This window comes from Geotrypetes seraphini, chromosome 14 (genome assembly GCF_902459505.1).
Source record: "Geotrypetes seraphini chromosome 14, aGeoSer1.1, whole genome shotgun sequence".
NCBI lineage: Eukaryota > Metazoa > Chordata > Amphibia > Gymnophiona > Dermophiidae > Geotrypetes > Geotrypetes seraphini.
Window position 1 is genome coordinate 3,894,514 of NC_047097.1, and position 27,777 is coordinate 3,922,290.

The 27,777-nt window shown below is 43.1% G+C and overlaps 1 protein-coding gene across 2 annotated transcripts in view; it reads right to left on the minus strand.

Moving 5' to 3' along the window:
* Positions 1–27,777, minus strand: part of DAPK2 (death associated protein kinase 2) — a 188,853-nt gene that overhangs the window by 10,779 nt on the left and 150,297 nt on the right. The window contains exons 10-11 of one of the 2 annotated variants that reach the window (XM_033921041.1): positions 8,100–8,189; positions 7,918–8,001 (exon numbers count right to left, since the gene is read on the minus strand). In XM_033921041.1, coding sequence (XP_033776932.1) covers positions 7,918–8,001; positions 8,100–8,189 — 174 coding nt within the window. Of the gene's footprint in view, positions 1–7,917; positions 8,002–8,099; positions 8,190–26,102; positions 27,418–27,777 lie in introns of those variants that run through there. The other variant, XM_033921040.1, reaches the window with a different exon arrangement.

The following is a 27,777-nucleotide window of genomic DNA, read 5'->3' on the forward strand; positions in this document are numbered from 1 at the left end:
CCAAGCAGTTTTTTCTTGTACTTACAATCTAATGTTTAAAGATCGTTATGGAGTCCGTCTGATTCCAAAGCTGTTTGAGAGCATAAGGATTATAAACTGATCGATAGGATGGATCTTATTTCATGGTACTAAAGCATTTTTCATTATTAGTTTGTCTTCTGTGGTGTTCTTTGCTGACCTTTTCTCTTGGTAGTGTGTCCCGAATTGTTGTAGTTTCTTCTGCTCCTAGATATTTAAATACACTCTCCTGCTCAAGCGCTTTCATGTTATAAGTGTTCTTTGCCAGAGAGATTTTCAGTTCTCCTTACTTTTCCATTACTTTGCACATTTGCTCATACCAAAAGTCATCCTGATATAGTGTGAGAGACTCTTTGCTAATTGGAATTCTTCCATCATATCTGATCACAGGAGCTATACAGATTCAAATCCCCTCAAATAGTAGGTGTGGAATTAAAGCTAATACAAAGTGGGGTGCTACTGGAATCTGTGTTGGCTTCCACACTTTTTAATCTGCTCCTAAGATGCCAAGCACAATTAGTTCAAGATCATGGAGTAGGTGGGCACTATAACATTGATGAAATATGTACAACTTACTGTGTACACACAAGCAAGGAGAAAGGACCATAGGAGGCCCGTTCGCTAAATCGATTTCACTTTCATTTGGGAGACTGGCTCCGTACACATCTCATCACCAACATTTGTCCGAGGCATTAGGCACTACACATTTGTGACACAATTTGTACCTAATTTACCTTGAGGTTGCTTTTACCTTGATTTTAATGTGATTGTTTTGAATAAATTATTTCTCCTGAACATCCAGAGACTTGTGTCCATCTCAGCTCACTGTGTATACAGATCCTCTTGTCCCAGATCTTTGCTTCCATAACACCTGCTTGGATGTAGTGGCTCCCTGGGAGATGCTCAGAACCTAATGCCAAATTTGCAGGTAAAAAAAACCTTGTACTTAGGATTTCCAAAATAATAATTTTTTGTGATGAACCCTCGGGAGCATGGTGCAGTCACCAGCTGTCTGTTCCAGAGCCCCATTTCCAACTGGGTTCACTGCACAGTCATTTTGGACACACATCTGGAAGCCTTCTGGTTCGTTTCAATGTTAAGTTGCTCCACGGTAGCGTGCTGATCGCTCCCACACCAACCTGTGCAGCTGATGTTCACCTCTCACTGATGCCTTGTGCTACCCCATAGTTACTATGTTGGGTCGTCGAAAAGGCTCCATTCATCCACTCATGGTACCCTGTAACCACAGCAGCCCATGAACATTGCACAAACTTCACCATTTCTGAAATGCTGCCGCCCTCGGTCCAGTAGGCCTTTTTCAATGTCTGATAAATCGCGCTGTTCAGCCATGATAGCCAGTTACTATATTGGCAACTTGCTGACATCCCACTTATATACCTACAAAGTCTGTGCGTGTCTGACATCAGAGGTAGGTGGTGCCCATAATAATGTGACTCGACCATGTAGGAGGTGCTCCCGTGCAGTGGCGTACGAAGGGGGGAGGGTGGGGAGGGGGTGGTCCACCCTGGGTGAAGCCTTAGGGGGAGTGCACAGCCAGACAGGTCCGGAAAATTCCTGGGCTGCGACGGCACTCAGCGGCATCGGCGCCCCCCCTGCCCTGCGACAGCACTCAAGTTCGGCCTCCTTCTCCCGGCATCAGCAGAACTTCAGATCGGCAACTGGTGCTCAGTCAAAAGCTTCCCCTGACTCAGCTTCCTGTTTCCGCCCAGGCAGTTCAGTCAGGGGAAGCTTTTGACTGAGCACCTGTTGCCGATCTGAAGTTCTGCTGATGCCGGGAGAAGGAGGCCAAACTTGAGTGCTGTCGCAGGGCAGGGGGGGCGCCGATGCCGCTGAGTGCCGTCACAGAGGGGGGGGGCACCGATGCCGCTGAGTGCCGTCATGGAGGGGGTGGCGCTGATGCCGCTGAGTGCCGTCGCAGCCCAGGAATTTTCTGGACCTGTCCAGCTGTGCACCCCCCCTAAGGCTGCACACGGGGTGGACCGCCCCCCCTCCTTGATACGCCACTGCTCCCGTGTAACTTCCAGAATACTGCAAGTTATATATCTTCCTGCCACATATAGGGGGTATTTTACTAAGGAGCGCTAGCCGATGCTAAATGCTAACGCGCTCATTATATTCTATGGACGCATTAGCATTTAGAGCATGCTAAATCAGCTAGCGCACCTTAGTAAAAGAGGGGGTTAGTGCTTCCACTTTCGCAGCTCTATGGTGGTCTAAAACAGAACTCAGATACCTAGGCTCCTACTGCCTACCCTCAGAGTGATTACATAGAGGTGCCCACTTATAGAACTGCCCCCAGTATGTGGAAATGTTCAACAGTTAGGAGACGTGGAAGCAGAACTGCATGCAAACAGCATGCATGAAAAGCACATGACATTTAAATGGGGATTACATGAAACGGTATGTACCTGTGGTCCTTTAGATCAAGCAGAATGAAGAAGAGAGAAATAAAGAGAAATCAGGTAAGCATGGATCTCCATATGGAAAATTGATTTTCTATGAAAGCAGCTTTTTGAAAGAAAAATCCTTTTTCTGTACGCATGCATCTCTTAGATCTTCATGTGATAGGATTCATGCTGCAGCTCAAATTTAATTTTAAAGGATGCTGCCTCAAAACAAGAATTCTGAACAGAGATATTCTCTATTTTTAATGGAGAAGAGGCAATGTGGCTCACTTCTAACAGATGTTTTACATAGCAGGATTGATAAGTGGGTGACATCATTCGATTGTGCAAGGACGGAACTCCCAGAACTCAGAACTTAGATGACAATTCTACATCAGGGTACCTGGTAAGATAGCCTATCCAACAAAGGCACATAGGCGCCTATTTTACTTTAAAGCAGGCTTGTTCAATCTTTTTCCACATTTTATATTTTGTAACATTCGAAGGGCCAAAACACGCAACGCTGTATTTTGCCCTATGTTTTGTCAAATAGTGGCAAAATACAATAGTATAGTATGTCATCCCCTCCCAACCAGTCTGTCTCTCTCTCTCTCTGTCTCATCTACTCTTAGCCTTCATCCATGAGATGGAGGTGAGGAGGTGGATACAGTATAGAGCAGTGGTCTCAAGCTCAAACCCTTTGCAGGGTCACATTTTGGATTTGTAGGTACTTGGAGGGCCTCAGAAAAAAACAGTTAATGTCTTATTAAAGAAATGACAATTTTGTATGAGGTAAAACTCTTTATCACTACTAATAAAACCCTAAGCGCGCATGCACACTTAGGGTTTTGTGTTCCCTGCCGCCATGTTTTCTGATCCGTGGCCAGATTCTATTTTAGAACCCGGCAGCAGGGAACACGCCTGTGACTCCCCCCCCGCCCTCACTCACCGCCAGAGAAACTGCTGCCGCCGCTGATTCGGAACAGGGGGGCACAGGCACCCCTGCCGGAATCTATTTCTCCCCCTCCTCCCTCTCGCCTGCTCACCCGCTAGCAGCGTTTAATTGACAAGCGCTGCGCTATGCTGCCACCAGCCTCGCCGTCTTCTCTCCACTGCGGCCCGACCTCTGACAACTTCCTGTTTCCGCTAGGGTGGGCCGCAGTGGAGAGAAGACACCGAGGCCAGCAACAGTGCGGCGCAGCGCTTTTCTTTGAGATAAGTAGATTTCTGTGGGGCGTATGCACAGGGAGAGCAAGAAAGGGGTGCTGCTGGACGGGGGAAGGGAAAAGGAAGGGAACAGGGGGAGCAGGCAATGGGTGAGTTCACAGGGAAGTGGGGGGAATGCTGCTGCTGCACAGAGAAGAGGGAAATGCTGCTGCTACACAGGGAAAGGGGAATGCTGTTGCTGCTACACAGGGAAGGAGGGGAATGCTGCTGCTGCTGCACAGGGAAAGGGGGGAATGCTGCTGCACAGGGAAGGGTGGAATGCTGTTGCTGCTACACAGGGAAGGGGGGAAAGGGGGATAGGGGAAGGGGGCCAGGGAGCAATCTTTGTTTGCTTTGGGGGGGAGACAGAAGGGGGCCATGGAGAGAGACAGAAAGATAGGCAGGCAGCGCTGAGGAAAGTTTGCTAGCTAAAGGGTTGTCTTTTGTGCCAATTTCCAAACATTCCCCTTTTCAATTCCGGGTGGAATTGAAAACTTTTATTAGGAGGTTATAATTGAAATTATTCTTTGAAACCACTGCAGATTCTTCTATGGACCGGTCTGTGGTGCGTAATAAATCTGGTTGGACTCCTCTGGGTCCTTTAGATCCGGTTCTTTGTGCTTTTCGCCTGGCTGTGTTAAAAGATATCACAGTAATTGAAGAGATGGACATAAAGTTTCATCATAATTTGACGCAGTTGGAACGTGCAGCTTTGGCGAAGCTCAGAACTGAGACCTCATTTGTAATACGCCGCGCAGATAAGGGGGGTGCGGTAGTGGTATGGGATCGAGAACAATATTTGAGGGAAGCCCATCAGCAACTTCAACAGGCTAGCAATTATCGTTCAATAGAGAGGGATCCCTCAGATAATATTTTTGATATTCTTCTCACACTTGTGAATGAGGGTAGAAAGGCTGGCTTTCCGACTATGACAGAGTATAAATTTTTGACCTTTAAGCATTTCAAAGTATCAGCTTTTTACCTTCTCCCTAAAATACATAAAAATCTGTATTGCCCTCCAGGTAGACCTATAGTGGCAGGGAGGGATTCCCTCTTAGAGCGTGTGTGTCAATATGTTGATGTTCATCTTCAACCTTGTGTGGTGGGGGTTACTTCTTTATTGAAGGACACTACCCATTTCTTGAATTTACTTACCAGCTGGGAGCCAAGGATGTCTGAGGTCACCTTTTTGGTGACGATTGATGTAGCCTCCCTATACACCTCCATTCCCCAAGATGAGGCTTTAGAAGTGGTGTCACACTGTTTGGATACATTACCTCGCCCACAATTGGTTCCCCCTGACTTTCTGGTTAGACTTACCTCTCTGGGTATGAAGATGAATTATTTTGTTTTCGAGGGCCAATTTTTTATGCAACGATCTGGGGTGGCCATGGGTGCTACCTTCACGCCTACAATTGCCAACCTATACATGGGTTATTTTGAAGAAAAATATGTTTATCCTTCTGTGTTTTTTCAATCTATGGTTGGATAGGTTCGATTCATAGACGATATTTTTTGTCTGTGGTGTGGGTCCCTGGAGGAGTTAATGTCATTTTGTGATTACTTGAATGCGTGTCATCCTGCATTAAAGTTTGATTTGAAGTTTCATCATGAGAAGATTGCCTTTCTGGATGTGATGATTGAGTTATCTACTGGGTCGCTGTGTACGACGGTCTATGTGAAGGAGACTGATCGTAATACTATTCTACAGTTTGACAGTATGCATCCTTACCCGATGAAGACTAGTATCCCTTTCGCCCAATTTCTTCGTTATAGGCGCATTTGCAGCTCAACTCCTGAATTCCTTGTGCAGAGAAGCAGAGAGAGCTTGGGGCAGCTGCAGCGGTGGCTTTGGGGCCTGTTTCCCCCGATGGTGGCAGCAGTAGCTTTGTGGAGGGTAGGGAGAAAGAAAGGGGGCAGGCAGGGAGACAGAAGGGAAACAGAAAAAAAGAAAGGGGGCATGAAGAGAGAAAAAAGAAAGAAAGGGCAGGGAGAGAGGAAGAAAAAGTTGGGGGAGGGAATGAGGTCTGGAGGAGAGGAAGCATACAGGCTGAAAGAAGGGAAGAAAGATTGGATGCACAGTCAGAAGAAGAAAGTGCAACCAGAGACTCATGAAATCACCAGACAAGGTAGGAAAAATGATTTTATTTTAAATTTAGTGATCAAAATGTGTCTGAATTTATATATGCTGTCTATATTTTGCACTATGGCCCCCTTTTACTAAATCGCAATAGTGTTTTTTAGCGCAGGGAGCCTATGAGCGTCGAGCAGTGCTGGGCATTTAGCGCAGTTCCCTGCGCTAAAAACTGCTATTGTGGTTTAATAAAAAGGATGGGGGGTATATTTGTCTATTTTTGTATGGTTGTTACTGAGGTGACAATGCATGGATTCATCTGCCTTGACCTCTTTGAAAAAAACCCAGAATAGGAATGATAATTAACATTTTCTCAGCGTATAATGTGCTTTGTGTTTTTTAATTTTATTGTTGGTAGATCATTTTGACTTGGTCATTTTAAAGTAGCTCGCAAGCCCAAAACATTTGGGCACCCCTGAGCTAGAGCGTTGAAGCTGTGTATTTCTATTTTATCCCCCCTTTTACAAAACTGTGGAGCGTTTTTTAGCGCCAGCCGTGGTGGTAGCAGCACTGATGCTCAGAATTCTATGAGCGTCAGAGCTGTTACCACCGTGGCTAAAATCCACACTACAGTTTTGTAAAAGGGGGAGAGGTTAGTTTGTGATTCCATACTAGGCGAAGGTGTTTTCTGTGTTCTGTGTGTTCGAAAGACATGGTTTTCTGCTAGATTGACGATGTAGGATTGATCTGTGCTGGTCTGGCTTGTTTAGTTTTACAATGGGTGTATTGATGTACTGCTCACTGCAATATGTAAGATGCTGCCTTTTCCTAGGTGCTCATGTGTGACGTGTGGCTTGTTACTGTTTTTCGTATAGATGGGGGGGGGTGCCAAAAAATGATGGGCTCCGGGTGTTACATATGCTAGGTACGTCACTGTATGTAAAGATACCAGAAAGCTGGCGAAGCAAAAACTTTAAGTAAATTGTTAATCTTCTAAGTTTTGAGTATTTAACCCTCCCACAATCTCATGGGCACTCGTTTCAAGTTTATTGAGATTTTGATTTAAACGCAATATCAAATATTTTCAATGCGTATAACAAAAATAAATTTGGGGAAATAAATAAAACCATTTGAACAATAAACATACAAACATATCCATAGATGATTAAAATTACATAAGGAGTACAAGGATACATTTGTTTAAAAATGCGTCCTCCGTGCCTGCTCATAAATTTGTGGAGTATGTAACTTGTCGCTCATGCATATTTTTTTTTGCACATACTTCATCAATCCTTAGAGGGAACATTGATCAGGAATGAACTGGAGGGGGAGAGGGAAAGGGGGCTGCTTTCTAGCACCCGTTAATGTAACGGGCTTTAACACTAGTATATAATAACAAACATTAAGCAAAGATTACGAGACAGAACTAACAAGAAATAATAATAATAATAACAACTTTATTCTTCTATACCACCATCACCAACAGTTCTAGGCAGTTTACACAAAAGAGAAGCTGGACAATCAGCGAAAATACAATCGCACAGTGAATACATTAATTACAATCTTTAGAAAATTCCTAATTTAGGTAATGAATTTGTCAAACAAAGTTGTCTTAACTAATTTTCGAAAAGAATATTAAGACAAAGCTTGATGGATACATTCACCTAACCCAGGGGTAGGCAATTCCGGTCCTCGAGAGCCAGAGCCAGGTCAGGTTTTCAGGATCTCCACCATGAATATGTATGAGATAGATTTGCATGCACTGCCTCCTTGAGATGCAAATCTATCTCATGCATATTTATTGTGGATATCCTGAAAACCTGACCTGGCTCCGGCTCTCGAGGGCTGGAATTGCCTACCCCTGACCTAACCAATGACTCGGCTGGATCAGATTATCTTTTTTGGTTTTTCATTTAAGCAGAATGTACTTGCTTAGTCAATGGCCATAACTGGTCACCACTGATGGCAGATGGCAGGGCCTTCATTCCCTCCCCTTGAAAATTGAAAAGTGGGTTGGTCTTTATTCTATTAAGTATATTGTGCGATAGTGATATTAATGCATCATCTTTGGTGCAGAATTGAAGTTTTAAAAATGAATAAAGAATATAAAAAAAGAAAAACATGGGATGACTAGGTTTAGCTACATTAGCCTCTGTGATGATTTTGTCCAGAGCTTTTAAATCATGTATGAAATACTATTTGCAGTGCACTTACCCCACTTTCATCTTGCTGCATTAATATCTTTTTCTTCACTGAGCGACTCAAGTGGTTACATAGTGCAACAATACTGAAAGAGAACTGCAATACAGATGGGAAGTCAGTTATAAGGGGAGAATGAAGTGATCCAGGAATACATACAATTCTTGCAACAATTTCATACTCTGCCTGCTCCGTACCTTCCATCTCCTCCTGGCATACTGCTTTTTGAAGTTTTCCATGTTGACCACTGATTGTCTCCTGACCAAGACTTGCTGCTTGTCCGCAGGCTGCAAGAAAAGAGACTCCGTGTTCAGTTCTTGTGAATTATTTGAACCAGGATATTCACAACGATCAACACCTTTCTTGCAACGTGATGCAGAAAAAATCACTAAGGGGCCCTTTGATTAAAGAACATTATGCACGAAAAACAGGCTATCACAAAACACAGTAAAGTGCTTGACAATATTTTCATGTGCACTAACATGTGCGTTACATATTTTTCACAAATATTTTTTGAGGGGGCTTGTCATGCATGGAAAATGGGCATGGAAGCATTAACCAGATAGCACATTCAGATTACCGAGGACTGGCTGATGCAGAATTGACGCAGGAGCATTTATAGCCTCCTAACTAGGAGATAGTAAGTGCTCCCATGTTAATTTTTGACAGATATGGGAAAGGGATTGGATCTTTTATATCGCCTTTTTGTAGTTTTTACAACCACCTTCAAAGCGGTTTACATACAGGTACTTCAAGCATTTTCCAACGCTAGATACTTGGGGGTTGGTCACTGTTGGAAACAGGATACTGGACTTGATGGACCTTTGGGCTGTCCCAGTATGGCAATTCTTATGTTATTATCTGTCCCAATGGACTCACAATCTATCTAATGTACCTGGAGCATTGGAACACACACTAATGACATTAGCCTGCAACTTGAAATAAAAAAAAGAGATAAAATGGCCTAAAAAGTGCCATGATGACTCTGGGCTTAGCGCGCAGTAGAGTCCTGTGTTAAGATGCACTAAGCCCAGATTCTAGCACACCTTAGTAAAAGGACCCCTATAATGGCTCCTCCCTCTGGACTGCAGATTTGCCTTCCTCAACACAACAAGGTTTAGTATGGCAAGCTCATCTCCCACATGGCACTGAGGTGAAGTGCAGTTTTGCTCTTCACTATGATGCCACATGGGAAACTTGAGTTCAACGTCTAGTTTCCAGCTTCTTTTCTGAGGACAGTTCTGCTCAAGTACCGTGTGCAGTCACGGGTGAGAGAAGACTGTGCCAGGGACTGCTTAGGACAGAACCTACTGACCAGTCATAGACCAGGACAAGTAGCTTTAGGAGACCCACACTGTCTGCTCTCAGAAACAGAGCAGCAATGGTAGACAAAAGAGAAACTACTAGAGACTGTGTTTAATGGCTCCTGAAGAGTGATGGATAGGAGAAAAGACTTAAAGGTGCAGATTAACAACAACAATTTTAATCCAGAAAAATAATGGATTTTTTTCTCTTACAGTGTTCACAGATTTGCAAATACATTTATTTATTTATTCAGCTATTTGCCATTCAACCAAAAACATTATAGTGGTCTACAAAAATAAGATGTGTACCGGACACTAAATAGAAAATATGAGATAAAAAAAATAGAAATGCAAAGACCTCAATTGGGCACATGGGAGTCAATGGAAATGAGCACAGTTAATGGTTCACAAGATGACTAAGAGGAAAATCAGCTCAGACCAGAGAAAAGGGGATCATCTAGCAGCTCCTAATCAAAATCCTGTAAAGAGGAGGGATGTTTAAGAGGATTGACTACTTATCAAGAAAGGAAAGGAAGGGGAAATAGTCATGTTTTAATGCCAAATTAAATTTAGGATAAGAACTTTCAACCCTCAGAATAGGGGGCCAGGCAACAGAAGCCTGATTGGTAAGGGATCTTGAAGGCAAAGCAACAACAAGGAAAGTTGTCTGAAAAGACATTAAAGGGCAAGACAGGTAGTAGGGTTCCTGGGATTTTCATATAGAAGGGCCAATGAGAAAGAATCCAAATCTTGAACTAGACTCTTGCTCTGAAAGGAGCTAGAGTTGGGCAACTGGGAGGTGATGTGACCAAATTGCATGATGTTCTAAGGAGTTTCACTGCCATATTTTGTAAAAGCTGAAGTCATTTTAAGTCAGTAGAGGCAGACCAGCAAGAAGAGAATTACTGTCGTATAGATCATCCAAAACTGAGTATGCAAATTTCGGCACAGTGCACACTATCAATTATTCATTTAATGGGTTTTAATTTGCAGTAAGTAGGAATGCCACTATCCTGGAATTCTTCGAGACTTGACACTACCAGATCCGCCCACAAACTCAAACTATCTTTCCCCTCGTTAAAAGGCGTCATTTTTGCAGGTAAATTAGGGAAATCCCTTTTCTTCAAATTCATGGAATAACCTCCCTGTCCCGCTGCGGAACCTAGGCTCATTCCAATTATTCCGAAAGCATCTGAAAACCTGGCTTTTCTCCAAAACGTAAAGCTATCTATTTAAAATGTAAAGCTCTAGCTATCCTCTTCATAACCTCTAATTTCTTATTACGTCCTTCCCTCATTTATTGAATTTACCTGTAAACCGTGCCGAGCTCTTTCTTTATGGAGATGATGCGGTATACAAACTTAAGGTTTAGTTTAGTTTAATTACATTCAGATCTGCCCTGTATTCTATAACATGCACGCACAAATTTCATAGCGCGTAACTCCATAAGGGTGTGTGGCCATGGGAGGCACATGGATGGATCAAGGCTATTCCAGGTGTGATGGTATAGAATACCTGGATTTACATGCCTAACTGCAATCAGTTGGGCACCAGCATTTACACCAATCTTTGGCAGGCAAAAAAAGCTCGTACCCAAAGTTAAGTGTGAAATGCGTACTAAACAAGTAAAGGTTGTTCTGCACAGGTGCCCTTTCCAGAGCCTCCTTTACAGCACACATCATTTCAGTGCCTATTTCCCGGTGCCATTTACAAACTCTAGCCCTTAATGACTAAACCTGGACCAGAATTTTCAGCAACGTGTAGTCCAGAAACAGCCTTGGAGACCAGACTTTCCTAAGGGAAAGTAGAGATTTTCTGGTCAGCGAAGAGAACTATTTAAAAAAAAAAAAAAAAAAAAGAAAAAGATTTTGCAAGAAGAAATCCCACACAGCTAGAAACTAAAAGCTCCAGCACTTCCACAGTACTAAACTAAAACGAAACTAAAACTTAGTTTTATAGACCGAGTCATCAACCAAGAGGAGCTCGACTCGGTTCCAAAATGTTTAGCAAACTAAAATGTTTTCAGAACTTTCCGGAATAAAGCAAAAGAACCTAAACTTCTTAATGTAAGCGGTAAAGCATTTCAGAATTTGGTTAATTTAAAAGCAAAAGAATGACTAAATCTCTTAAAGGTTCTGTTTTTACCACTGAGAGAGGGAAATGTTATTTCTACTGTAGGTCATGATGAACTCTTCTCTTGACTGGCAAGCATAGGAACTGAAACCACGTTTGATACTAAAATGAAGGCCTCTAAGGGGGAAGAGGGTGGCACAGTGGTTAAAGCCATAGCCTCAGTATCCTGAGGTTGCAGATTCAAACCCATACTGCTTTCTATGGCACTGGGCAAGTTAAATAATCCACCCATTGCCTCAGGTACATTAGATAGATTCAGTGGCATGAAGGCAGGGGCAGTCCACCTCAGGCACCATCTTGGTGTGGGTATTGGCACCCATCTTCCTCCCAACCCACTCACATGTGCCCTCTCATACCTCATTAATTTTCCCGGCGTGAGCAGTATCACGAACTTGCTGCCCTCGTCAGTGTCGGCTCTCTCTGATGTCACTTCAAAGGTCCCGCGCCTAGGAAGGGACATTAGAGAGAGAGCCGATATGACACGGGCAGCAAGTTCGTGATGCTGCTACTGCCCCGGGCACCCCTCACCCTTGCTACACCACTGGATAGATTGTGAGCGCACTGGAACAGACGGGGAATAAATTCATGTAAACTGTTCTGAGCTCCTCTGGGAGAACAGTATAGAACAGTGGTTCTCAACCCTGTCTTGGGGACCCCCCAGCCAGTCGGGTTTTCAGGATATCCCTAATGAATATGCATGAGAGAGATTTGCATATAATGTACGTGACAGGTATGCAAATCTCTCTCATGCATATTCATTAGGGATATCTTGAAAACCCGATTGGCTGGGGGGTCTCCAGGACAGGGTTGAGAACCACTGGTATAGAAAATTGAATAAATAAACAAATATTCTGAGGGGAAAAATAAGGAGGGAAGAAAATTCAGGCACATCACTGTTACTTTCAGTGTTGTGTTCTAGTCACCACGATCAGCTTTCAATTCATATGGCTGGGTGATCCCAGCATGCTCACAACTTTAGAGCAGGGGTGTCAAAGTCCCTCCTCGAGGGCCGCAATCCAGTCGGGTTTTCAGGATTTCCCCAATGAATATGCATGAGATCTATTAGCATACAATGAAAGCAGTGCATGGAAATAGATCACATGCACATTCATTGGGGAAATCCTGAAAACACGACTGGATTGCGGCCCTCGAGGAGGGACTTTGACATCCCTGGTTTGGACAGTGTTTTGAAGGTTCCAGAGGTGGTACAAACTCATATTGAACAATGTGGGGACTTGGTTACTAAAGTGGACTCCCGAGTTCAGGAGTTAGGAAGAACTATTGAGGTAGTTCAGGCCGCTCAATTGACTTTGGTAAAAGATAACCTGAACATCCATCAAAGAATAGCACTCTAGAGCAGATGTGGTCAACTCCGGTCTTCGAGGGCCGGAATCCAATCGGGTTTTCAGGATTTCCCCAATGAATATGCATTGAAAGCAGTGCATGCAAATAGATTTCATGCATATTCATTGAGGAAATCCTGAAAACCCGACTGGATTGCGGCCCTTGAGGAGGGACTTTGACACTCCTGATTTAGAGAGAGGGCTATTGCATTTTAAAAGAGAGTGAGAGCAGATTTTTTCATTTTGGCTGGTTAGTGAAGCTGTACTTTTGCTCCTAGCAGGAAAGCAGAATAAAGAGCCACAGAAATGTAACACAGAACCCAGTTACACATGTATCGGAATAAATCTCCATGAGGCCAGCCTCCTTATTTATTTATATCTCTTAGGGGAAGAAAAAAAAAATCTTTATTTGGGCCAAATATCTTCAGCTTGCTAATCCTTTAGAACAATGGCCATGAAGAACCAAAAGAGAACTCCCATGTTTGCCTGCTAATCCCATTTCCACTCAGTGATGGTTCCAAAGCTAAAGTGCTGAAGGGCCTAATTTACCAAAATGTTTCTCTCCCATTTTGTGCCTTGATGGACTGAGCTCTAAGATATTTAATTAATTTAGCAAAATCCAAAAGATTTCATAGACAAACAAACACTGAAGGATTATACTTTCTGTTGCTAACTAGGTGCCAGCCCTATATGGCTCTCGTTTTCTTTCCTTGCCTTTGATCCATATCATACCTGTCATTCTCAAATTACAACATTGCAAATTATCCAAAAGATCAGAAGGTTTCCTTGCTAAGAGGATTAAGCATACTGCACTATTTAATCATCATTGTTAGTTAATGATTCGGTCCAATAATATCACTCCGAACAGTTTTAATGTGAATAAATAGCATTAAGCTTAAATAGGGGGTCATAATGGAGTTTCTCCTGTTCTTGGGATAAATCATACCGGTCAATATTCAGCGCTATTTAACCAACCAGAAATACTTATAATACATCATACATTGTAGATCACGGGTGTCCAACCTGTGGCCCCGTGAAGTATTTTGTGCGGCCCCAGTTGAGGGCGAAGCAGTGTTTTCCTCTGCTGCCCCCGGGTGTTTACCGCCTTGCCGGCTCCCTCTTCTGTCTTGCTGCAGCGTTTGCGCGGCCCCAGAAACATTTTTTCCAACCAATGCGGCCCAGGGAAGCTAAAAGGTTGGACACCCCTGTTGTAGATTTACACATGTATACATTGCAGATTACCCCCCCCCCCTTTATACAAAACCATAATGTGGTTTTTAGCACCGGCTGCGGTGGTAACAGCTCCGACGCTCATAGTTTTTAAATGGCGCAGTAGCAGAATGGTCAGAGAAACAGGCTGAAAGTCAGAGTTCAAATCCCAGTGATAATCCTTATGATCATGGACAAGTCACTTAACTCTCCTTTGCCTCAGGAATAAACTCCAAGAACAGGAAAATCCTTACTGTTGATGGTGTAGAGAGGGTGAACGGCACCCGGAGCAGTGGCACCCATCCCCCCGCCTGCATGTGTGCCCCCTTCCCCATACTTTTTTAACTTTGACATAAGCTACCGACTTGCTGCCTGCATTGGCTTCAGCATTCTCTCTAACGTCACTTCCTAGGTGCCGGTCCTGGAAATGACATCAGAGAAAGCGCCGACGCCAACACGGGCAGCAAGTTAGCAGCTAGTCACGCCAAAGTTCAAAAGGTACGGGGGAAGGGGGTGTACGGTAGGGGGAGGAGTGGGTAGGGGGCAGAGAGGAAAGAGGGGTACCAGTGCTTCGAACAAGACAGCAGCCAGGGAGGACCGCTTCCCCCACACCCCTCTTTGCTATGCCACTGCTTACTGTACAGAAAACAAAGAAATTGTGGAGAGTCGATGCCCAAGATGAAGGCTTTATTAAAACAAATAATCCACATAAAAATGTCTAGGGCCTGAACCTCTGAAAACATATGGACCCAACACGGTCCGTGTTTCGATGCTATAGACTTCTTCAAGGGCAGTGGCGTACCTAGGGTATGTGGCACCCGGGGCCCATAATTTTTTGACACCCCCCCATGTAAAAAAATATTTTTTGTAATAACCATGAAACTGAATAAATGGTCATAATAGAAACAGGCAGTGAAAATTTTCTTTTATTGAACCTCATATATGTAACCATTATTCCAAACATACCATAACATAACATAAATTATGTCTGAATTGTCATGACATGAGAAGTACATATGGAGTAGTTGCAGGTGATGCTTGGGACAGTTCTGATTGTGTTAGTTCGGTTTTATGTGTTTTTTGAATAGAATGGTTTTTATTTCTTTTTTGAAGGTTTTATAGTTTGTGGTCGAGGTCAATAGGTTGTAGAGTTGGGGGTCGAGTGTTGCAGCTCGAATGGCTAGGAGGTTGTCGAACTGTTTTTTTCTTTTGACGTTTTTGGTTGGAGGGTGTGTGAATGGTGCATGAGTTCTCCTATGTCTGGTTGAGGTGGATTGAATTATTTAGCTGAAGAAATTAGTTACCCCCCCCCCATTCCACACACATTAATTCTCTTCCATTTTTGTTCCCATTATAAAAAACACTGATAAGTTCTCAGAAAAAAATACATTAAAATAAGAAGTGAAAACAAAGGCCCCTACAGATGAGAACATAACATAAGAATAGCCTAACTCGGTCAGACCAATGGTCCATCATGCCCAGTAGCCCATTCAATGGTAGCCAATCCAGGACACTAGTACCTGGTCAAAACCCAAAGAGTAGCAACATTCCATGCTACCGATCCAGGGCAAGCAGATGTTTCCCCCATGTCTTAATAACAGACTATGGACTTTTCCTCCAGGAATTTGTCCAAATCTTTCTTAAAACCAGCTACGCTATCTGCTTTTACCATAACTTCTGGCCACTTAAGCTGAGATCTTTCCTTCCAAACAGAGACTTTGCTAGATGTCAAATACAGCACAAGGTAACTTCACACGGACTTAGCTGTGCAGGAAATGTGAATCTCCTCATACACCCATCATATAGTGCAAAAATGTGCAAAGGTCTGGTTTTTTCTTTCGATCACTACATAGACTAATGCCACACAAGCAGCGCTGTTACAAACATATTCTGTAGGTCAGTGCTAAGGTTAACAAAGTTTCCTTCCTTGGACCAGAAGGAGATACTGACAAACCACTGGAAGAGATCCCAAAACAACTACCCAAGAACAACACCCAAAGACCCACTCAGTGTGTGAACCAGTTGAGTGGAGTGGACTAACTGGGGGGTGGAAATGGGCCCAGAGTTTGCTCAGCAGAATTTCCCAGATCACCTCTTCCTCTCAACACATTGACACGCTGCCGCCACCACCACTAGAACACCTCACCGGGTAGGCCAGCAATGCTATAAACTTTATAAAACACATTATTATATTTTCTTATAAAGCACATATTTTAACTGAACTCTCTGACATCCTCAGCCTTTCCATTCACAAAAATAGAAGGAAGAAAAGTTCCCATTTCCTGCTGTCTCATGTCCCCGGCCTATACAATATTTTTCTTCTGCAGAGTGCAGACCCTTCAAAAATCTGACCAAATCCTCATTTCACTTGCATTATAAAGTACTGAGGATGCCATCTCTCCCCAATCCCAGGTCCTAAAGTCTAAGCCAGTAGCGCAAGCTAGTGCTACCAGATTCAGGAAAAAAAATTTCGTTTCGATTCAGCCTATTGAATTGGTTCATCGATTCGATTTTCCTGCCCAATTGGGTGTTTTTTTTCAAACATCCTGGTGGGTTTATTTTATAGCTTTTTCACCCCCCTTTGGCTTCTCCTAACCACACTGGCGCTGTGGTGTAAATAAAATAAAGAAACAAAAGGACTTTTCCTCTCTGTTAAATCCTAGCTCACGTTTGCGGTCTAACACCAGCTCTGGCAGGATACACATTTCAAATCTGACATATTGTAATCACAAAACAGAAAATAAAATTAGTTTTTCTACCTTTTTGTTGTCTGGTTATTTTTCAAATCTTGTTGGTCCAAGGCTCTGGTTGTCTTCTGATAACTTGCTTGCCAGGGTCTCCTTCTTTCTTCTTTCTCTATGCTAACCATCCATCTGCCATCTCTGTCCTCCCCTTCCATTTCCCTTCCCTCCCCCGGATGTCTGGCATCTTTCCTTTTTTTGTCTCCCTCCACAGATCCACCTTTTCTTAACTACCCTTTCATCCAGCAGCTCTCCCTCCTTCCCCACCACCCCAGGGTCCACCATCTCTCCCTTTCTTTTCCCAACTACTCTCCTAACCAGTATCTCTATCCCCCCCTCCACACCATCCCTTGTGTCCAACTTCTCTCCCTTTCTGTTCCTTCCCTCCCTAAAACCCATGTCCATCATCTCTCTCTCTCTCCTCTATTTTCAGACCCATTATTTCTTCCCACCCAAAGTCCGGCATATGCACGTCCCTTTGAACCCTTCCCCCTTCCCTCCGTGTACTTCTACACCAGGGCCCCCCTCCCCTGAAGGCCTGTCCCCCCCTTAAAGGTCTGCATCCCACCCCTGAAGGCCTGTCCCCCCCTTGAAGGCCTGCACCCCCCTGAAGGCCTGCACCCCCCTCGAAGGCCTGCCCCCTTGAAAGCCTGCACCTCCCCCGAAGGCCTACACCCCCCTCGAAGGCCTGTCCCCCCCTTGAAGGCCCATCCCCCCTTTAAGGCCTGTCCCCCCCTAAGGCCTGCACCCCCCCCCGACGGCCTGTCCCCCTTGAAGGCCTGTCCCCCCCCGAAGGCCTGCCCTCCCCTTGAAGGCCTGCCTGCCTGTCCCACCTTGAAGGCCTGTGCCCTCCTTGGAAGGCCTGTCCCCCCTAAGGCCAGCATCCCCCCCGAAGGCCTGTCCCCCCCTGGAAGGCCTGTGCCCTCCCTGGAAGGCCTGTCCCCCCCTAAGGCCTGCTTCCTCCCCCCTCGACGGCCTGTCCCCCTTGAAGGCCTGTCCCCCCCCCGAAGGCCTGCACCCCCCCGAAGGCCTGTCCCCCCCTTGAAGGCCTGCCTGCCTGTCCCCCCTTGAAGGCCTGTGCCCTCCTTGGAAGGCCTGTCCCCCCCCTAAGGCCTGCACCCCCCCCGATGGCCTGTCACCCCCCCCCCGAAGGCCTGCCTGTCCCCCCCCCGAAGGCCTGTCCCCCCCTGGAAGGCCTGTGCCCTCCCTGGAAGGCCTGTCCCCCCCCCTAAGGCCTGCTTCCTCCCCCCCCCGACGGCCTGTCCCCCCCCCCGAAGGCCTGCCTGTCCCCCTTGAAGGCCTGTCCCCCCCCGAAGGCCTGCACCCCCCCGAAGGCCTGTCCCCCCCCCTTGAAGGCCTGTGCCCTCCCTGGAAGGCCTGTCCCCCCCTAAGGCATGCACACCCCCCCCCGACGGCCTGTCACCCCCCCAAAGGCCTGCCTGTCCCCCTGAAGGCCTGTCCCCCCCCCTCCACAAGGTCTGCCTGCCCCACCACCACCACGAAGTACTGCTTATTCCCCCGGCCTCCCCGCTTCATTTCCCTGGTGAAACAGCCTGCAGCATGATCGCGCGATGCCAGCGATCTTTGCTTGCTTCGGCTGTTTCCTCCGCTGCGGTTCCGCCCCTCCTCTGACGTCAGAGGAGGGGCGGGACCGTGGCGCAGGAAACAGCCGAAGCAGGCAAAGATCGCTGGCATCGTGATCTTGCTGCAGGCTGTTTCCAGATGCGACACCCGGCGCAGGGGGTGGGGAACCGGACCGGACCAGGAACACCCCCTCAAGGCTTGGCACCTGGGGCAGACCGCCCCCCACGCCCCCCCCCCCTTGGTATGCCACTGTTCAAGGGTCCCTATTTTGTCCTAAATGCAGGCATGTGGATTAAATAATGAACGCAAAACCTCTGTGAAAGTGTATCTCCACAGTGCAGAGGCTTTACATTCATTATTTAATCCACATGCTTGCATTTAGGACCAAATAGCGACCCCTGAAGAAGACTATAGCATCAAAACACAGACCTAGACATTTTTATGTGGATTATTTATTTGTTTTAAGAAAGCCTTCATCTTGGACATCGATTCTCCACAATTTCTTTGTTTTCTGGATGTTACTTTTTGTGGAGGGATCAGAGTCAATTTTCTTGTTATTCTGAGATACTGCTTACTGTACAGCATCTGAATGTAACTTGTCTTGAGCTTCTACTGAAAAGGAATGGGCTAAATCCAGATCCCTAACAGATGTGTGTGTTTGAAGCCTGCTGGAGTGCTTTCTGGAAGTCTAATCTCTTGTAAGATTTTTCTGGAGAAAACTTAAAAGTTCTACTTTTGAAACCATTTGGTGCGCTATAGTGGACCTGGGGAAATCATTATCTGGGCAGATGCATGGAGTTTCTGTTAAGTTGCAAGATTTTTTCATCCAAGCACAATGCCGGGAGACTAAAATTTCAGCAGAAAACTCAGATTCGGGTGAAAGTTCCAGAGGCGAAAGTACAGAGCCTTGAGGTCTCTATTACCAAGTAATGGTGCAAAACTGAGCTGTAGGCTATGCAGTGAGCTGGTGCAATCTCCAGTTAATTAGTCCCTTAGGCGACTCCTGAGTTTCAGCAAATGCTATGTTCAGGCAACATCTCACCGAAATGCTGAAATTAGTATTAGACCCCTAGTATGGGTCAAGCTAAGATATAAATTTGTATCATAAACTTGTACTAAAATTATGGCAAATCCAATGCAAAACATAACCTCTTAACTGTATATTATGTATGTTTGACCTGTAACCCGTTCTGAGCTCTTTGGGCACAACGAAATACATAAATAAACAAATAAATACAATTTTCCCCAATTCACTTCCATGTCCAGGAAATTTTATGTACCAACTTTCTACTGTAAAACGAGATGATGGAACAAAGCAAGACATGATCTCTTGGGATACAGTCTTACTTCATTTCACTACTCCACTGGGGGAAATCAGACAATGAAGCTTCTGTCCCTGCCACCTTGGTTATTGTCTCTTTTGTAAATAAGAGATTTAAAATGTTCTCAGATGCCACCAAAGGCACTCAGAAGAAGACACAACGGTTTCTTTTATTAAAGCCTGGAGTATTTCAATGGGGCTCTTTTCTGTCTGAAATTCCCTTTCAAATGGATAGTGAAACCTCCGTTGAATGGGTGTCTTTTTAAAATCTGCTCAGCTGACAGTCTTTTTGAGCAGTAAGCAGATGGTAGATGCCCTAGTTGCTGAATCTTCTTTGGTTTCATTGTACTGGGGACCATTGGATAGGTTTATATTTGAGTATATGCACTGCTATGCTAGTATTCAATAAAGGACAGTAGATGCCCACTTTCCTTCACAGAATAGGCTCCTCCCCCTTTGTCTGCTATAGGTGCCCTGTTATAGAACTGCATAAATGTGCCAGTAATATGCATAAAGCCCTGAATGCTGCTGCTCTTTTTTTTTTTTCACAGCTCCTCAATAATGATGTTCAATTTTTTAAAATATTAAATTTGGAATAATTGTAACAGTCTCAAAATGTCTAAATCTCGAATGAAAAAGTATAATAAATGCCTTAAATTTACCTGAAAGCTTCAGCCCCACCACTCCATGTATCTTAATAGCGGGAATAATTACATGGTTCTCATCACCGGCTTCCAACTAATTTGTTTTACTAATGTTTAAATTCTGTTTATTTTGCTTCTTTCATTAAAACTATGATATAGCCATTTCGTATTTTATCTTTAAGCTGACATGATTCGGGAGAGACGATCCGACATGTTTCGCATTCCTGTGCTTTATCAAGGGTCTCCCGTAGCCTTCCCTGTCAGTGTAACCTACAAGTTATTCCACACTTTTCTTGACACTTTTCATTTCCTTTCATAGAACTGAAATGAAAAGTGTCAAGAAAAATGTGGAATAACATAAGTTTCATGGCTCCACATCAGTCTCTTCTTGGTTGGGATGAAATTTTTCAGTGGCCCCTTGTATTGTGATGTCATAATGCCTCATTCCACCAATGCCTAAGAGACAATCTCATCAGTGATGTCACAATGGCTTGGTTTCCCTCTACTTGTGCCCATTTGCTGGATGCATTTGCTTCATTGAAACAAAAAGTGTCAAGAAAAGTGTGGAATAACTTGTAGGTTTCATGGCTCCACATCATTCTCTTCTTGGATGGGCTGAAAAATTTTCATCGGCCCCTCATATATTCAACAGGTCTATGGAAAGTATAAATGCAAGCATCCCTTCATTGATGTCTCTCTTCAGACATAAGTGAACTACCCAAAATTGCACTTTTAACCCAGTACAGTATAAATGCTCAATACTACAGAGTATAATATGCTTTACTTCAGTTTCAAGATTTATTAGTCAAACAGTCAAAATTAGTCAAGAAATGTTATCCACATAAAATCTGAAATCTTTATTTACTGTTTCTAAAATGTAAGCACTGTTTGTACTGCATAATTATTTACAATTAGTCTTTAAGCCTGTTACATTAATAGATGTGTGTGTCTTTCTTTCTGTCTCTCTCTCTCCTTGGCCGCTGTCTGTCTGTCTGTCTTTTTTTTCTTTATCTCTCTCTCCTTGGACGCTGTCTGTCTGTCTGTCTCTCTATCTGTCTGTTGCAATATGGGACTTGTAGCCCTGATTTCGACGGGCAGATTCAGGAACTCAATTGGGATTTAAGTTCAAAACCCGGATTGGCCATAAAGTGTCCCTTCTGGCAGGGTTGGAGAGGATAAGCAGTAGTTTAAAAGCAAACAGACACCTCAAAACCTATTCAGGATAACTAAAGGCCTAGAAACAGGTTTTGCTCAAGTTTGCTAGAACAAAAAATCCAGAAACTAGCTTAGTACAATCTGAATGAATTCACTGATAAAGCTTTGCTTCTAAGACTCAATTTTAGAATAAAAAACAAGTGAGGGCTTGTAAAGGCAGACCCTGCCATACAAGGCGTTGGATTCATTATATTACATTATTATTTGTATACCCCATAAGCATATTTAGTTCTATGTGGATCACAACTTAAGAGTCTGAGAATCTCAGGAGTTACAACAAAATGAAAGATTGATAAATCCTAGTCTTATATTAAAAACATTTCTCGAATAGATGAGTTTCTGAAATGTTTGTCTCTGACTGCTGCCTGAAATGAAAGTAACTTATCAAAATATTTTTTATATCGACATTCCTTGACGGAAGGGAAAGTGAAATATGTTATGAGGTGATGAGATAGTTTAAGAACATAAGAACATAAGAAGTTGCCTCCACTGGGTCAGACCAGAGGTCCATCGCGCCCAGCAGTACGCACCCGCGGCGGCCCATCAGGTCCATGACCCTGCCTCATCCTATAACCTATCACTACTTCTGTCCGTACCTCTCAATCCCCTTATCCTTCAGGAATTTATCCAAACCTTCTTTGAATCCCTGTAGTGTCTTCTGCCCTATCACAACCTCAACTATACTCATATTCATTAATTTGTTATGGGTTTGGTTTCAGTACTATAAGCTGCTAGAAAGCTTTACAGAGCAATCGATGCAAAAGCTTCGGGATGTGTTCAGGCAAAAACATTTTTGGTCAGCCTTTGGCTTTTTTCCCGCAATGTTTGGGTTATTTCCTGGTTCATTTCATACATTCACTTTAACAGCTTTTTAAAGAAGTTAGAACTTTTTTTATACAAACAAACTGGCTCTATGCACATTAATTCATAACTGATTTTGCATTCACTTAAAGGTTTATGGCACCTAAACAAACTGAATGTGTGCTAAGGAAATGCACATGCCTATAAAACATAAGAACATAAAACACCCGCCACATTTTTATTCAGGTGTTATTTTTAACAAACAAGAAAAAAAAAAAAAAATCAATACAACAATAAATATAGCTATAGATATCCAGCTACACAAAAAGAGAATCCAACAAAAACTGCAGTAGGACAAGTAGCAAGCAAAAAACAATACAAAAACTGCAGGCAATGTACAAGATGCAGGCACTGTTTATTGCAACATCAATGGTATATAACCTTATTACCAACCAGAGGACCCGACATGGTCCGTGTTTCGGACAACACACCTTCCTCAGGGGTTCGTGATAAATAAGGTATTGAGACTAACAGCAATAAACAGAAGAAACAAGTGCCAATGTGACGTAGTTCTGGACTCAGTACCGTAGTCATATCAGCACTTGTTTCTTCTGTTTACTGCTGTTAGTCTCAATACCTTATTTACCACGGACCCCTGAGGAAGGTGTGTTGTCCGAAACACGGACCATGTCGGGTCCTCTGGTTGGTAATAAGGTTATATACCATTGATGTTGCAATAAACAGTGCCTGCATCTTGTACATTGCCTGCACTTTTTTGTATTGTTTTTTGATAGATATCTAGCTTTCATGATTTTTAAAAACTTTTGTTCGGTTTAAGCTCACATCTTTACAGATGAAGCTCAAAGTAGGCTATATTCAGGTACACTAGGTGTTTCCCTGTCCTGCTGCTGCAATGACCTCTGAATCACTCGAATGTTTTTTCACTTGGAGAATAGTAAATCTCAGGTACACATTGCCAGAAGTTGTGGTAAGAACGGATAACATAGCTGGTTTTAAGAAAGGTCTGGACAATTTCCTGGAGGACAAGTCCATAGTCTGTTATTGAGACAGACATGGGGGAAGCCACTGCATACCCTGGATTGGATGCATGGAATGTTGCTACTCTTTGGGATTTTGCCAGGTTCTAGTGACCTAGATTGGCCGCCTTGAAGACGGGCTACTGGGATAGATGGACCATTGGTCTGACCCAGTAAGGCTATTCTTATGTTCTTATGTACTGCAACAGGAGACAGACCATACACACTAATGAAAAAATTAACAGGTAGACCCTGAAAACACAAAGGATACTGGTTAGATGGACCTTTCATCTGGCCCAGTATGGTAAAAACAAAGCTTTTTGTAAAATATGCATATGGATGTGCAAGATTGCACAACAATGTTTTATTACCTCCAGTGGGTGTAGCAATTTAAAAAACTCCACATGGGGATAAAAGTATACAGCTTTTCCCCCATGATGTGTGTGGAAATAGCTTTCTACAATCGCTGCACTTGACAGCTTCCATTCTCCTAACATGTGAATCCACTCCTATGCCAGCATGAAATTCCCCCTAATCCCTGACCTCTCCTGTTACCAACCCCTTCTGACACCACCCCAGACAGCAAGAATGCCTCAAAATACTACCCTAACCAACCCTCACTGCACCCACCTCCTGAAGGCAAGGCCTTCCCTCAATCCCACCAGCTCTTACCAGGAGGTCTCTTCTATCTAGTGGGAGCAGGAGCAATCCCCAATCGATATAGCATGATTTGACTATAGGAAAGCTTTCAGTAGCATGCCAGGCTTTGCATAATAAATTGGATTGAAATGGACAAATAATTCCCTCTCACCACTCTTATTTTGTCTGGTCCTACGGTCATTCAGTCTGGCCAACAAGAATCCGCACAATGAATGCAGTAAACATGGCCTTTCACATTTCAGAAACGGATAAATTAAGCAGAAAACTTTGGATTTAATGTGTTAGTCTACAAGCAACCAATTGCAAAGGGTGAATATAAGACCGAAGCAGTCCTAGTCATATAGTATTACAATAGTCCAGGCCTGATCATACCAATGCCTGACCAACTGCCTGAAAGTCAGATTCAAAGAGCACTTAAGTCTGAATCACACTCTTAATTTAGTGGCCTAAAGACAAACATAAATTCAAAACCACTCCCAAATATTTTACCTCCTGAGCTATAGGGAGGACAATACCCCTGATTATTAAGGAAGCTAGGAGCTTCAAACTGCAATCTTGGAGAGCTAGTTGGATTTTCAGGATATCCCTAATGCATATTCATGAAATATATTTGCATACCATGGAAGCCATTTAGGATGCAGTTTGACATCCCTACCCTGGTTACTCCTAAAAACTCTGTCTTCATAATACAAAAATGAAGGAACGAGCCCAGTCATACTAGACGTCCTAACACTTTGCCTTAGTCACATCACTCAGTTTTGCCAAGGGGCAGTTCTTCTGTTGCTGTGGCCCAAGGGCATTTCCGTTGCTTACCCTCATCTACAGAAAAACCAATCCTGTCTACCAAATACTTTAATGCCAGGTGAGTTTTGGGAGGAAGATTGAAGTGTAATATTAGCCTTTTGATAGACTCTGGCTGTTTGGAATCAACTACTGCTTTCTATTCAAGTGGAGGTTTCCTATAAAAAACAGTTCAGATCCTTATTGAAGGCCCACTCCTTTATGAGAGCCTTTGGGGATGCAATGTTTGAAGCCTAAGGGGACAGGAACGTTCTTATTACTGATTATTGGATGTGTGTACCTGTTGAGTCTGTTCTGTTCTCTTTAGTGATGGTATTTCCTTTCTTTTCTGTTGTGTTGCGATTATGTAAACCACTTTGATCTCATGGATGTTACAATTCAAGGCTCAGAGGAGAAAGATTAGAAAATATTTCTTCATGGAAAGGTTAGTGAATGCATGAAACAGCCTTCGAGAGGAACTGGGGAAGGCAAAACCAATAACAGAATTCAAAAAGGCAGAGGAAGCATCACCAGTTGGAAAAATAGGAATGGAAAGACAAAAATCAATGATAATATATTATAACACTTTCACATGAGTGATACAAGGTGTCAAATTGTGTAATGAAAGAACAACACAGGCTCCACAACAGGTTAAATAGAAGGAAAAGCCTCAGAAAAGGGACCTCCCACCTCCACAAAGGTGGCTATTAATGGTTGTTGAGCGGTTATCTCATCGGCAAAAAAACCTTCCTTTTAGTTTAAAAAAGCTCTGTGCTATAAAACTCAAAAAGATAGATGAACGTAGATCAACTTATTTTCAGCTGATCGGTACAAAAATCAATGACAAAAATCAATGACATTCCAAACAAAAGCAAAATGAGTATTCTGGATGGGTCTTCCGGTCTTTAGTTGCCATCATGTTCCATGTTTCTCTGTTACTTGGTTCAACAAGCTGAATAAATCTTTTAACTTGACCTGGGTGTGCCTGATATGAATAACTACCGCATAATTTGGTCTGAGTTATCTGTCTTCCCGCCACCCTCATGGAAAATGGTAGAAAACCTTTGAGAAATGAGTCCCGCTATTCTTTTGCAAAGATCTACTTTATACAAAAATAAGCACAATATACTTGCCTTGGCAAAGGTAAACATGTATAGCCAAAACAATGGAAACCTCTTGGGTTTAGTTAAAATGACACACTAAATCATAGGGAAAGAGGGAATATGGAGAGAACTTCTCCATGGAGAGATAAGACTCAGAAGACATATCTCTCCAGCCTGGCAAGGGTATGACACCTGGACATACCATCTAAGTTGAATGAAGCACAAAAAGAGGGAAACAATGGGCAAAAAATTAAAAGAAAATTTTTTAAAAAATAATTTATTAAAAGTGAAATCAAATGATTCATAATGCACACAGACACACACATTCAAGAAGAAAGAGTTTTAATTATTGCACCTAAAGTTCAGTGTCAGAACACATCATAAAATACTGGTCCTCCATTAATACTAACTTTACCAAAACATAATGTTGCTGCATGTATTAACCATATTTGATTCATCTGTGATGATGATTCCTGTATTCCATATTTTCATCAATTCACTCTGTAACACAACTTGAAACAACTTGCTTAATACTACCCACAGTGCATCACTCCCAGCTTGAAATGACATGAAAATATGTCCTTCACTAGCTTCCGTAATTAGTCAGTCTGTTTATCCCCTTCTAGACTGGATTCAACAGGTCATTTCTCTCTGGGCCTCATCTACTACGACTTTTCTCCCATTCTGTGCCAATGGGAAGAGACCTTGATGAAATCGGGCCCTTTATATGCTAATGCTCATCAAAATATTCCTTTCTGGTCAATGATATGCTCAGTAATAGGAATTCAATTTTATTTCAGCAAACCAAGTAGACCATAACCTTTGATTGGTTGATTCACTGCAAAGTGATGTGTGATAGACTTTATTCAATGTGGTGGTTCTGATATTTATGCCATTGTTGCCAGCATGGGCAAATGATATGGTAACATGAGGACCAACATGGGAGACCTCTTCAGATGAGGGCGAGTTTAGAGGTATACTAGCCAAAATTACTGACGTGAGTCTGCAACATTTAGGTTCAAACCTGAGAGCAGTTCATTATTACATGTCCTATTTAACAACTCAGTTAGTGATTCATTAACATCCTTGTTGAAAACGGAGACACAGTTTTCATTCATGTATCCCCCATCGCTCTTCTCCAGTTGAAATCCATTCATTAGTTCCTGGATCCACTTGAGTTCTTCTGAAAGCTCCTGACTCAGAGACATGTATTGGGATGCCAGCTCAGTGTATTTTCCAGTAACACTATTTAGATTGGAGGCCACCGTCTTTATGTCATCCTGGAGATGTTTCTTCATAGATTCAACTTTCCGAAACTCATACCGAAGTTGTGAAAGATCATGTCTCACATTTTCATTTTCTTCTTTGTACCAGGCCTCTTTTTCATTATATATTGAAACCAGAGTATCGATATCCTCCTGTAGGGAATCGTGAGACCCAGCAAGAGCACTGAAATTGTTTTCCATCATAGCTATATCTTCCACCACTTGAGCAAACCGTTCAAAGTTGATGTAAGTATTATTGGGTGGCATGCTTGAATGGGACTTGATGGTGTATTCCTTCAGACGTTTTGTCTTGAGCTGTGTATGCTCAGCCTTTTTGCTCCCTTGGATTTTTGTTTCTTCTTTTGATTGATGAGTCTTCAGACAGAACAACTAAGTATTACTATTATTTGTAAGGTTTAAAAATAAAAAAATCACACAAATTCATATCCACACTGCAGCCAGATGATGCAAATAGCGTAACTATAATTTCAACAAGACCGTGACTCTTCTTCCAATCTACACATGCATTTCCGTGGATTCCAAAAGAAATGAATTACACACATTCCCATCTGATAAATGGGTCATTTAGTATGCGGTTTCCATGCCAAATTTCAAACCGTTAGTAAATGCTCAAAATCACAAATCACCAGAGAAAAATGGTAATTCAGAGACTGCATCAATTTTTGGGTAGCGTGTGATACTGAAAGTCTAATGTTAAATTCCATGCTGAGATAT